The sequence below is a fragment of the Nycticebus coucang genome, chromosome 8 (genome assembly GCF_027406575.1).
Source record: "Nycticebus coucang isolate mNycCou1 chromosome 8, mNycCou1.pri, whole genome shotgun sequence".
NCBI classification, from domain to species: Eukaryota; Metazoa; Chordata; class Mammalia; order Primates; family Lorisidae; genus Nycticebus; species Nycticebus coucang.
The window spans coordinates 83,476,183-83,489,341 of record NC_069787.1 but is presented as its reverse complement, the minus strand read 5'-3'; the positions used below and the strand labels follow the sequence as shown (position 1 = coordinate 83,489,341).

The 13,159-nt window shown below is 49.0% G+C and overlaps 1 protein-coding gene across 1 annotated transcript in view; it reads right to left on the bottom strand.

Annotated features, from left to right (window-relative positions):
- The window catches only part of ACVR2B (activin A receptor type 2B), a 49,602-nt gene extending 42,964 nt beyond the window's left edge, over nucleotides 1-6,638 (bottom strand). Inside the window, exon 1 of the mRNA XM_053600848.1 lies at nucleotides 6,403-6,638. Coding sequence (XP_053456823.1) covers nucleotides 6,403-6,454 — 52 coding nt within the window. The 5' untranslated portion in view covers nucleotides 6,455-6,638. The remainder of the gene's footprint in view (nucleotides 1-6,402) is intronic.
- Nucleotides 6,639-13,159: the final 6,521 nt, after the last annotated feature.

Sequence of the window (13,159 nt, the reverse complement as noted above, 5' to 3'; positions counted from 1 at the left end):
GGCAGCAGCAGCAGCATTTCCTGTACCCAACAACTAGGCATGCAGGTGTGGCACCATCAGGACCATAAGGAAGAGGCACTTATGAGGCTAAGATGGACCTGTGAGTCTAATGAAGAATGAGAGACCAAAAAGGATGTCCAGAACAAGGGGGTGGGTATCTATTTTAGAACAAAGAATTAGTGATAGAATCTGAGAAGGCAACAAAGTATCCTTTGAAAAGACTCCAGGGGATGGAATTAGGAAGACTCAACCCCTGCAAGCACTTCACACACTAGTGATGTGGAATACTTGGAAGCTTTTTTTTTTTTTTTTGAGACAGAGTCTCACTACGTCACCCTCAGTAGAGTGCCCTGGCGTCACAGCTCACAGCAACCTCCAACTCCTGGGCTTAGGTGATTCTCTTGCCTCAGCCTCCCGAATAGCTAGGACTACAGCCTCCCACCACAACGCCTGGCTATTTTTTGTTGCAGTTTGGCCGAGGCCGGGTTTGAACCCGCCACCCTTGGTAAATGGGGCCGGCACCCTACCCAGTGAGCCACAGGCACCACCTGGAAATGGAAGCTTTTAAGAATGCTTCTTCCAGCTAGGTACGATGAATTGTGCCCATAGTCCCAGCTGCAAGGATCTGAGGCCAGGAATTCAAGACCAGTCTGGGCAGCGAGATTCCACCTCTTGAAAAAAAAAAAAATTGCTTCCTCCTACCCCAAAGAGCCCAATTTGTATCAGTTCCCAATGCAGAAAGCTGTCTCAATGAGTTCAAGATCAGAGAAGAGTCCCTCAGAAAGCTCTAGCTAGTAAAGATCTGAGTAGGCCAGTGGAGAAGTAGAAAACAAACACTGGAGCAGTCACAGAGGGCTGCCAGCCTGCCAAGCCCAACAGGTAGGCCTCTACAGACATCAACCTGTAGTGCTGGCCTGTCTCAGGCAGTGCTGCCCACCACACCTCCCCAGGTCCACAGGAGGAAGCCTAGCCCTGCCCTCAGATTCCAATCTGACCACCACATCCTGACAGAGGAGAGAGAATTGCACCCATACCTTTGGGGAGAGGCTGCCCACCTGCCCCGGTGTCCCTGGACTGGGGGTTCCAGGTCCACAGCCGCTGTGGCTCCTCGGAGTGCCACACAGCAGGCCCACTCAGGGGAAAGGGCATGTCTGCGTCTTGCTACAATCCCTGTGCTCCTCTTGGCAGGCAGAACAGCAGCCTCAGCTCTCGAGGATTCCAGGTGAGCAGAGAGGGGGTGCTGGGCAGGTGGAGAGTCCCCCAAAACAAGCACTTCCTGACATTCTGCCCGTGTGAGAAGGGAGAGGCTCTAGTGCCAGCCTTAAGGCAACAGTCAGAGGCAGGTGGGCGGGTTCAGGCAGGCAGGCTGCCCAGCCACCCACAGCTACCGCCTCCCTGAAACCTGAACCACTTCTGGGAAAACTCAAGGACGCCAGGATTCTCCTTGGTGGCAAGCAATATACCAGAACCACTAACTTTGAACCAAATTCTCACATGCTGAGTAGGTTTAGTAAAACAAGAATCCCCTAGGTTTTGAAGAGAATCCAAGCTCAGACTCTGAATTCAAGTGTGTGTGTGTGGGGGGGGGGGAATGAATGTGCACTCATAAGACATTATCCCCCACCTCCCACAACTATCTGCCTCTTTAAAAGCATAAGAACAGGGCCAGGGAAGGTGGCTCACGCCTGTAATCCTAGCACTCTGGGGGGCTGAGGCAGGTGGATTGCCTGAGCTCAGGAGTTCAAGACCAACCTGAGCAAGAGCAAGATCCCATCTCTAAAAATAGCCATGCACTGCCTGTAGCCCCAGCTACTTGGGAGGCTGAGGCAAGAGGATCACTTGAGCCCAAGAGTTTGAAGTTACTGTGAGCTATGATGCCACAATACTCTGCCAAGGGTGACAAAGTGAGACTCTGTCTCAAAATTAATAAATAAATAAATAAATTGAGAACATTCCAGATCAGTGGTTACCAACCTGAGACTATTTTGCTCCTACCTCTGCAGGGACACTCAGCAAAGTCTGGAAACATTCTCAGTTATCATGATTACAGAGGTGCTACTGGAATTAGTGGGTAGAGAGGCAGGGATACTGCTAAACATCCTGTGATTCACAGGACAGTTCCCCCTCTCATCCCACACCACAAACACACACACACTCACAACAAGGTATCATTAAGTTCAAAGTGTCAAGGTTGAGAAACCCAGTTCCAGAATGAGACACGTGCAGCCAGGACCCTGCCTCAGGGCTATCCAGAGTTGCTCTCAAAAATATTATCCAGACCCTTCCCTCACTCCTCTAAATCCCAGGCCGTGGTGACAAGTCAGTATCTGCAAAGTGGATTTAAACTCCTGACCTAATGCTCCTTAGTTCCCACTTGGTTCCCTGAGCTCCCAAGCAAGGGGCTGAATGCATAGGCACTCAGGGGGTTGGTTTCCTGGAGAAAGCCAGTGTCCTGAAATCTGGACACTGGGCAGTATCACAAAAGGCAGCAGTAAAGGAGAGGACATGTCCAGTGGTTAGAACAGGGTGGGGCAGCAAGGTGGGAAGAAATCCAGTGGACTCCTTCCCACAGGACAAAGTGCCCCTCACGACAAATTACCCCTCAGGACTAATACAGTGGATATACACAGGGGAACAAGAATTTCAAAGAGTCCAAGTATCAGTGCAAAACAGTGTGTGTACACAATGTACATGCATACACATACTTAGTTATACTCACTTTCCTGAAGGAAAGGTCTACAGCTTTCATGAGATTCTGAGGGACTTGTGACACCAAGGACCACTGCGTAGGATATAGGCTCTTTCCTGAACTCCCTGCACAGGGAGCTCCTTAGATGAAGTATCAAAAGAGATGAGGAGTTTCTAGGGAGTTCTGATGCCCAGAAAATCATGCCAAGTAGTACACCACAGAGGCCCACCTAAGCAGTGGAAGACTGGGGGGCTCAGATCTTACATTTTCGCCCCGCTATAAGGACAAGTAGCAAATGATACCCTTCCCTAGGGAGGGGCACCTATGGCCCATGGCTCTGTACTTCATGCCACTACACTGAACCTGAAGGATAAAGGTCACTTCACTCACACACTCATAAGCATGCCTTTTTCTGAGGAAATGGACAAGAAACATCTTTGGACCAAAAAATGGTCAGCCTCTGAAGCCAGTCATGGTCTGCACTTCCTGACAGGACAAAAAGTAGTTTGGTGCCCCTCCCCAGCCAATGGCTCCCAACACTTTACTCAGAACACTGCTCTACCCTGCCCTCGGAAGCCCTCTGATCTGAACCTCATGTATAGAGACAAGTGTCCAGAGATCTTGAGGCATGCACAGAGCATTTGTGATATCCACTGCAATTCCAAGAGCCAGATGTCTTATTTCCCAAGGACACTGGGCCAGGCACAGACCACAAAGACTTAAAGAACTGACTGCTAATCTTGTGACAATTACCACATGTCATTACTACAGCATAAATCCTGTCCAATATAGTAGTCACTAGCCAAACCTGTCTATAGAGCGCTTGAAAGGCAGAAAGTTGCATAAGTGTAAGCTACACATTGGATCTTGAATACAGTACAAAGGGGGAATATACAATGCCTCATTGTTTTAATACTGACTACATACTAAAATGAGTATTTTGTATATATCAGATTAAATAATCATTCCACCTCATTACAGAATGCTTGCGTTCCTCCCCCTCACTACCACCACCACCAAATTCATACATTCAAGCCCTAACCTCCAATGTAAAGATATATGGAGACAGGACCTTTGAGAGGTAGTTAGGGTTATAGTAGATCATGAGGCCATTAGGCCTTAAGGTTGAGATTAGTGCTCTTGTAAGAAGTCAGATCTCCATCCCTTTCTCCCTCTTTCTATCCCTTCCCTCCTCTCTTTCTCTGCCTTGTCACCTGATGACTGTAGTGATATAGTGTAAGATATATACATATATACATGAGTGTGTGTTTATTTCATACTGTATTTATTTATTTATTTTTTTTTTTGCAGTTTTTGACCGGGGCCAGGTTTGAACCTGCCACCTCTGGTATATGGGGCCGGTGCCCTGCTCCCATACTGTATTTCTTTTTCTTTTTTTTTTTTTTTAAGACAGAGTCTCACTATGTCACCCTTGGTAGAGTACCATGACATCAAAGTTCACAGCAACCTGAAACTCTTGGGCTCCAGTAATCTCTTGCCTCAGCCTCCCAAGTAACTGGGACTACAGGTGCCCACCCCACACCTAGCTATTTTTTGTTGTAGTTGTCATTGTTGTTTAGCTGGCCCAGGCCGGATTCGAACTCGCCAACCTCGGTGTATGTGGCTGGCACCCTACCCACTGTACTAAGAATGCTGAGCCATACTGTATTTCTGTTAGACACCACTAGGTCACCATAGTAGGTCTTAGGTTAGTAGGTCTACCATAGGTTAGACACCATAGTAGGTCTTCCTTCTATCAGAGCACTGTGTGCTCCAGGGGATGGAGGTAATTTCTAAACAGCAAGCCAGGAGCTTGAAGGAAGGGCATTCTCACTGGCAAGGGAAGAGAAGAGCCAGCTCTGCCCCAACCTAGACCTGGGACAGCTCTTCCCACAGTTTCTCACGGGGCGAAGTAGTGGCCACCAGGGGACTGGCTGTTGTAACCACCAGAAACACGCAGTGACCCCACCTTCCTCCCGGGGCAGGCACCCAGATTCTTGGAGTGTGACTCTAGCTGCTCCCGGCAGGGAACACTGCTCAGCATCATCCCAAGCTAGGAGGTGGAAGAGAGGAAAGAGGAAGGAAATACAGTCCTTCCAAGGAGGCGCCCAATGCCCTGAGTAATGAAGGTGGTAAGACAAACTGGAAGAACCCTGGTACTTCTGGGGATCAGGTGCCTAGGAGGTCCTGAGGCCATCAGGGGGCCGCTGCCTGCTTGGTAAGCAGCTTGCTGGCCGCCCTCGTTCAGGCCATGCCTTCCCTTTCACTTGAGAGCCCTCCTTATTGGGGAAAAAGCATCTCAAAGGGAGAGGGATAGAAAGAGAACAAAAAGTTCAAAAGAACAACCACTTTGCCTCCACCACACAGGAAACTCCAGGAGAACCGCGTCGCCGCTGCCTACGGGGTTCTGAGGTACCAGTGAAGTGGTCTTTGCTCCCTTGTCGCCTCACACAGGCTAAATCCTCCCATCCCGCACTCCAAAGTTCACTCGCTGTAGAGTAAACGGCTAACCCTCACTACGTTGCAAAGGAGTGGGTAGAATCCGGGTGGAGACGGGATGGAGATCCCGGATTCCCACCCGCGCAAACGCGTGGGGACCTGAGCCCCGCCCCTGGTCGCCCGACCCCGCCCCTCGCGGGTTTCCCAGACTCTGGGCTGCAGCCACTGCGGGCGGCAGGGGACCCGCGCTGCATGTGTAATGGGGGCTGGGAACAAAGACGCGCAGGACCTAGCCGCCAGGCAGCCGGGTAACAGCCGCCCCCACTTTCTCGCCAGAGCTTCAATGACCAGCTTACCACGTTTCCCAAGATTGCCCGGGAGCCGGTTCCAGCGCGCCCATCTGGGCTGCGCGCACCCTGGCACTACTGGGAGAGAGAAATCGGTGCCTCGGCCTTGAGGGAAAACTGCTCTCCCGGCGGAATTCCGCGTGTAGCTAACCGGGCCCACATACCGCCAAACGCGCGCGCGCCTGCCAAACACCCCCAACCACACACCCGCGGCCGCCGGCGAGCTAAGTAAGGGTCACCGCCCCTGCCACTTGCCTCCCGGAGGCCCAAGCGAATATGGACCTACAGGTCTTCTTTTTTATACTACCTCTCCTCTCAGGTGCTCAAAACAAAGCAGTCCCGCAAGGCGACCTCACTCCGCACCCTAAGGCCCGCAGCAGATAAAGAGGGAGCAGGTGGAAGCTAGTACCAACAGCCCGCCGCGCAGAGGACGCGACGCAGACTGGCTGGATAGGGTGCAGGGGACTCCTCCCGGCTGTATGAAGCCGCCCCCTTCACTTCGCTCCACTGAGTGGCTCTGAGGGACTCACAGCCCTGTACCCCCAGCCACTGTTGCACCTACAATCCATACCACCACCACCCCGTAAGTCTTCCCCACGCCCAGGTTTTCTTTTCCTCACTCTCTCCCCGGGCTCCATGCGCCCGCGTAGCCTGAACCCCAACCCTGAGGCTCCGGCTCCCGGCCTCCCTTCGGGAACTACCCGCGAACTAGAACCCCTCAAACGACTGCACAGACACGATCGTCCCCCCAATAACGGCAAGCAGGGCGCCCAGTGCGCCCCCAGTCCCCGCGCCGGGAGGTGCCAGCTGAGTGCAGGTGGCACGACAACGAGGCCGCGGGCCCGCCCTTTGTTGGTAAACACCGCGTTGCGCCCGAGGTCGGCCCCGCGCGCCCTCTGTGCCCCCAATGCCGCGCCCGGTCCTTACCCGCGCACAGCGATCCCCAGAGGAGGGCGAGGGCGGCCCAGGGCGCCGTCATGTTCCGCGGCGCCGCCCCGCGGACACCCGGAGCCCGCAGGCAGGGCCGCACGGCGCTCCGGGGTTCGCAGGGCCCGGCGGCGGCTGTGCTCTCCTTCCCGTTCCTTCCTTCGGTCTTGTTCCCCGCGCGCTTCCTGCACCTTAGTCCCTGGGTAGCGTTCGGGCTCCAAGGGCCGGTCGGCGGGGCCGGGCTCAGGGCCGATGCGGTAGGCGCAGGCTGCGGCCCGGGCTCTGGGGCGACGCGGGAGCCGGGGGGCGTCGGCGGGGCGCGGGCCGGGGCGCGCCCGACTCAGGCATTGCGCGGCGGGGCTGGGCCCGGGCCCCGGGCGCAGGGGCCGAGTCCGGAGGGGCCATGTACGGGGGGAGGGGTGGGGGGAGGGGAGCTGAACCGAGTCCAAAATGGCTCCTGAGCGGCGGCCACGGAGCCGAGCCAGTGGGGAAACCCGGATGTTGGATACAAAGAGGCGGGCAAGCTGGGCGGGGAGGGGGAGGGGAGGCGGGCCCTCCGGCCGCGTGGTCTGTGCCCCCCTCAGGGGCGGGGCGCAAGAGAAGCAACAGCACTGGAGTCCCGCCCCCAACCCGCGCCCTAGGAGAGGATGCGGGGTCACCAATGGCTAGAGGACCACGCGAGGCGCACTAACCCAGGTGGCGGGCGTGGGCCTCTGACCACTTATCTGCGACCCCGTGGTCAGCGCACTCGGAATTCATGCTTCGCGCCCTTGAGCCCTTGCTCCAGAGCTTGCTACCCTGAGGTCCCGGAGTTAATGGACAGCAGGGAAACTATGGCGTGTATTCTTGCCCTAAGCCTCGGATTCCCCACCTGTGCAATGAGGGTTACAGTGAAGCGTGAGAGAAGCTTATCTCTAACGATGGGCGAATTTATTGGCAAAAAAAAGGCCGACTTCTTTGAATTGACAAGTGGTCCCCTGGTTCTGAAACCCCTGGCCATGCATATACAAAAGCACAACTGGGGATCCTGGGGATTCAGGATTTAGATCCATCCATGTGAGGGAGGGCGCAGAGCCTTGCCCAGCAGAGAAACAGCAGGTGGGAAAGGGCCTCTGGCAATCTTGCTTTCCCACCCATACCCGAAATTTTTCTCAGCACCAGGCCTTTCAATCTGCACTTCCAAAAGTGTTCTCAATTGCCTCCAGTACCCTGCAGTTGAAGATCTTATCTAGCAAATGGCTCTGCTGTTCTAAGTTTCTCCTTGGGGTGGGGTGGAGAGTGGGTAGTTCTCTATCTCAGATTCCACTCTCTGTATTGGACAACCAGAGCTTGGGTAGATCTCATGATGGGGCTCCCAGCTAAAAAGAAAAAGTCTATCATAACTTAAGGATGAGGCTCCAAGATCCTCAGATACATTTGTTGTCCTCTGGCTTCTCTGGACTTGCCACAGCCTTGGAACACCCAGAAACAGAGCAAAAAGCAGCTGAGAGGGAAGTGGCACTCCGGACTTTTCACTTCCTGAACCTCTTTCCCCATTAGGAAAGTGAAGAGGTTAAACCTCTTCAGAGCTCTGCATCTTTTTAATGTCAGAAACTAATTTAAAACATGGTACAGGAAAATCTGTATAGAACCATAAATTATCCTAATTGACATTGAAATGAGGGTCAACCACCCACAGTCTCCAAAGTACCAGGAAAACCTCAGGGGCCACACTTTGAAGTCTCTTTACCCAAGAAGATATCTGGGGTCTCTAAGGTCCTTTCCAGTCTGGAAAATCATATGTGAAAATAGCGGCCCCCTGGGCGGCGCCTGTGGCTCAGTCGGTAAGGCACGGCCGCATATACCGAGGGTGGCGGGTTCAAACCCGGCCCCGGCTGAACTGCAACCAAAAAATAGTGGCGGGTGCCTGTAGTCCCAGCTACTTGTGAGGCTGAGGCAAGAGAATCGCTTAGGCCCAGGAGTTGGAGGTTGCTGTGAGCTGTGTGATGCCATGGCACTCTACCGAAGGCCATAAAGTGAGACTCTGTCTCTACAAAAAAAAAAAAGAAAGAAAGAAAATAGCGGCCCCTCCTTGCCACAATCCCTGTAGGTGACCCTTTATCTAGGCCCTTAACAGGATTGAATCATACTGTGTGCCAAGCAAAAAGTATTACATGGGAGACCCTGGGCTATGTATAAAGTATTGGTAATCCCACAGCAGGCCACAATAATAGACCCACAATGGTAGAGAAGGCAAGTTCATATCCAGCATAATGTCTTTTCCAGGGACGATAAATCATTGTCTTAATTCCAGTATGAACTGGAAAGTGTCAGCTATAATCCATGTGCCAAAAATTAGATTAGCTAGTTCCTCTCTTCTACTCCACACCAGATCAGGAATCGTAATGTGGGCTCAGAGTAGTCCAAGTTACTCAAATATGTGTGTCTTCCACTCTGATCTCTCTGGGACCTCTAAAATTAAATGTATATCCAACTGCCTACTTGATAGCTATATTTGGCAGCCTATCAGGCATGTTGAACTTGATCTAACCAAAGCAGAATTCCTCATTTTTCCTATAAATGTACTCCTCCCCAGTTGTCCCTATCTGAATAAATGCCATAAGCAACAACTCAGTTGCTCAACTCTGAACTTTATGATCTTGATTCCTCACACATCCACTTCTTCAGCAAGTTGGCCTCAAAAATATATTCACTATCCAGCCAGTTTTTCCCATATACACTATGACCACCTAAGATCTTACACCTGGCTCATTTTTCTTACTCTAGGGTCAGGTGCACATTTGAATAGAAGTAGAGCTCCCCTTGGAATGCTCAGCTCAAAGGACCTTAGTGCTGGCAGGATGGGACGAAATATGTCCCTCTGCAAAGCCAATATGGAAGTCATGTTCCAGCATTTCATAACTTTCCTGAGGAATTCAACTGCCTACCAGGGTGAACACAGAAGCATCTTCTTTCTGAATACCACTGGGAAGGCTTTGGAGTTCAGAGGTCTAGCATCTTGTCTGGAGCCCAAGAATAGATTTGAGAGGGAAGCTTAGCCCTCTTCAACCCTACTCTGAAATTAGAGGTCTGAGGAAAGAACAATGTGCATATAAATACTAAACAAGCACTGGCTTTGACATAAGCAGCAAAGAGACAACTGCCAGTCATCAACACCAGACTCCCTCATTACAGCTTTAATTGGGCAACAGACTGATCTAACAACATTCCTTCTGAGAGACCAACTATGGACTGCTATGAATTTGAGTGTCTTCATGCCCCTGATTTACCTTCTGGGACCTAGTTGTAATACATTTCAACATTCATTTCCACCCCTGAGTATGGATTATATGTGACATGCAGGAATAAAGCTCTCCATTTCTAAAAAAAAAAAATCTTACATCTGACTGCTGCAATAGCAGTGAACTAGAAGGGATCTGAAAGAACCAGAAGGTCATTTCTTTTTGTTCTTATCTAGCTATATAAAACATCTTCCATTCAGCAACTGAAGTGAATCTTGGACAGAACTCATATCACATTACTCCCTTACTTAACACAGGAGTGGCTTCTCATTTCACTGGCTAACAAAGCTCTATGTGATCGGGCCCTCTCACCACTCCCATCTCACTGCCACCAACCAGACACACTGGCCTACTTTCTGTTCCTTAGATATATTAAGCTTGGTTCTGCCTTAGCGTCCCCACATTCTCTAGTCCCACTGTTTGAATATCCTTCCCCTAATTTTCTTGGAAAACTGGAATCCATGTCGTTGAGCTCATGGGATTAGCCTGTATTGTTGCCACCATTTTGTTCTTGAACCCATCAAATACTAGGCTGGTTAAGAAAGGTTATGAAAGATATCTGGAAAACAAGCTTGATTTGGGTTTTCTGTTCATTTGAACAAGACTGCTAAATACCACATTTGATGTCAGACAGGTGACTGGAAGCTGAAAGGCAAAAAACAAACCAAACTAAAACAACCCTCCCCCCCAAAAAAATAAATAAATAAAACAACCCCAAAACCTTAAGGTCAGCTATAGAGCTTATGGCAGTGAGTTGTGCCATGAAGACATTCTGTGTATTAGGACCACTTTTCTCTCTCCTTGATGATCAAGGTCAGAAAGCAAGGAATTAAGAAAAAACAACCATGACACCCTTCAGTATCAAAGTAATGGAAGAAGATGGTAAACTATAGCATTATAACAAGATTTGGCATGGATACACTCATAATGCATTCTATTTTTTTTTTCTTTTTGAGACAGAATCTCACTTTGTCAACCTCAGTAGAGTGTCCTGGTGTCATAGCTCACAGCAACCTCAAACTCCTGGACTCACGCGATTCCCTTGCCTTAACCTCCCAAGTAGCTGGGACTATAGGCCCCCACCACAACACCCAACTATTTTTAGAAACAGGGTCTCACTCTTGTCAGGTTGGTCTCCAACCCATGAACTCAATCCACCCTCCTCGGCCTCCCAGAGTGCTAGGATTCTATTATGGGGTTAAATGCATTAATCTAGCAAAGTAAACTCTTAAAGTAACTACAGCTTCTGCAATTTTATTTAGGAACTTCTTCATTTCAGAAAATTGAAGTGGTGCCAGCCTCTTTCGGCTTCTGGTTAGACATATGCTGTAGTGGGTAATACGTTAGGTTCGGCAGTATCACATTACTCCACTTTAGAGGGTACCATTTTTAGTGTATAAATGAGGTACTAACGAGGTAAATGGTTTCTTTTGTGCTACAACCCCCCCCCCAAACTTAATAAACTATTTGTTATTTCCTAGACATGGTTCTCAAACTGCTTTATTTCTTTGTCTTACTTATTTTCTTCCTTAACTCCATACTTCTCCCCGTCCCTTCTCTTAACTTGATGGTGGCTACCTTGAGGTCAACTAAATGAATTGGCTTGGGTAAAAGATAACACTTTCTAACTCTCAAGAGAGACAAACTAATGGAAAAATCCCAAAGTCTTAATGGCTTAAAACAACAAAATTTATTTATCCCTCATACTACATGTCCAGTGAGCTCTATTCATTGTAATAACTCAAGGACACAGGCTAAGAGAGGCTACATTTTGATACATGTTTCTACCATTGCAGAAACAGGAGAAAGAGAGCATGGTAAATTCTCTTAAAACTTCCACCAGATTTTGGGAAGGTGATGGCTTCACTGTTGGCTGCTTAGTTTTTGAATATTTCAAAACCCTCACATCAAAACATAGAGTAACTCTATGGGAAGGGGGGAAAGCCAGAAAATCCACAAATATTCACAAAAAAGCTGAGTGACAAGGTTTGCCCTAAAAGCACCAAAATATTAGCAAATGGAGATAAACTATAAATTGCCAACAACAATAAAAGTTGCCTTGGCCAGCATCTGTGCAAGAGGCAGCAGAGGTAACTGATAACAAAAGAATGCCCAAATAGCTAAGAGGTAATCACAGGGAAATATGGCTCAATAACTTGAGAAAAGCAGGTGAAACTACGAGGGGTTTGCCCCAAACCAATAGCAAAGGAATGCAAAAAGAAAAGATAGAAAGAGCTGAACAGTCTGCCCAGTGAACTCTTAAACTGACCAGCTGGGGGCCTGCCTTTTAGTTAGAATCCTACTTTGAGGAGAAACTGCTAGAAGTGGAATTAACGACGAGCTGGATAAGATTTGTTTCTTCCAAAGTGCTCACCCTGGGTGGTGCCTGTGGCTCAGTAAGTAGGGTACCAGCCCCATATACCGAGGGTGACGGGTTCAAACCTGGCCCCAGCCAAACTGCAACAAAGAAATAGCCAGGCATTGTGGCAGGTTGCCTATAGTCCCAGCTACTGGGGAGGCTGAGGCAAGAGACTCGCCTAAGCCCAAGAGCTGGAGGTTGCTGTGAGCTGTGATGCCACGGCACTCTACCAAGGGTGACAAAGTGAGACTCTGTCTCTAAAATAAAATAAATAATAAATAAATAAATAAATAAATAACAAAGTGCTCACCCCAATACATAAATGGATTAATAAAATGTAGTATACATACTGTGGAGTACTACTTAACCATAACAAAAAATGGCAACCTTTTGTAACAATCTGGTTGGAACTAGAGACAATTCTTCTAAGTAAAGTATTTCAAGAATGGAAAATAAACAACACATATAGTCAATACTAAGTTGGAATTAATCAATCAACATTTAAGTGCACATATGGAAGCAAAATTCAAAGAAATCAAGCAGTTGCTGGGGAGAGAAGGGGTAAATTTACACCTAATGGGTACTATGCACAATATGTGTGGGAAGAACCCACTTATAACTTTGACTCAAATGGCATGAAAGGATTATGTGTAGCCAAAATGATTGTAACCCCATAATATTCTGGGAAAAAAATACTTTTACTTCCATAGTAACTGGATGGTATTTGCCCTTCTGCCATAGCAGCAAGAAAACTGAACAAAACACAGGGGCAACTAATTTTGAACATTGAACAATGCTGTAAAGCCTGAGGGAAAAAAGAAACAAATGAAGTGAGCCTTATGATTGGCTCTGCTTTCTATCTGGAGACAAATTCCAGCCCACTATACAGTGAGGGGATCCTATGTAGAGCCTGGCAACCTTGTGGAGCTGAGGAGAAAGACAGATTGGAGATCATAAAGGTGCAGCGAACTTCAGGAGCAGAATACCAAGAAAAAGGAGCTGCACAGAGAAAGCTAGAGATCTGCAGAGGAATCTCCTTAAATCTTTTGCCAAATTCTAAATTTCACATACATAAAATGAAATTCCATGAGAAGACAGAGAACTGTAAGCTGATAAC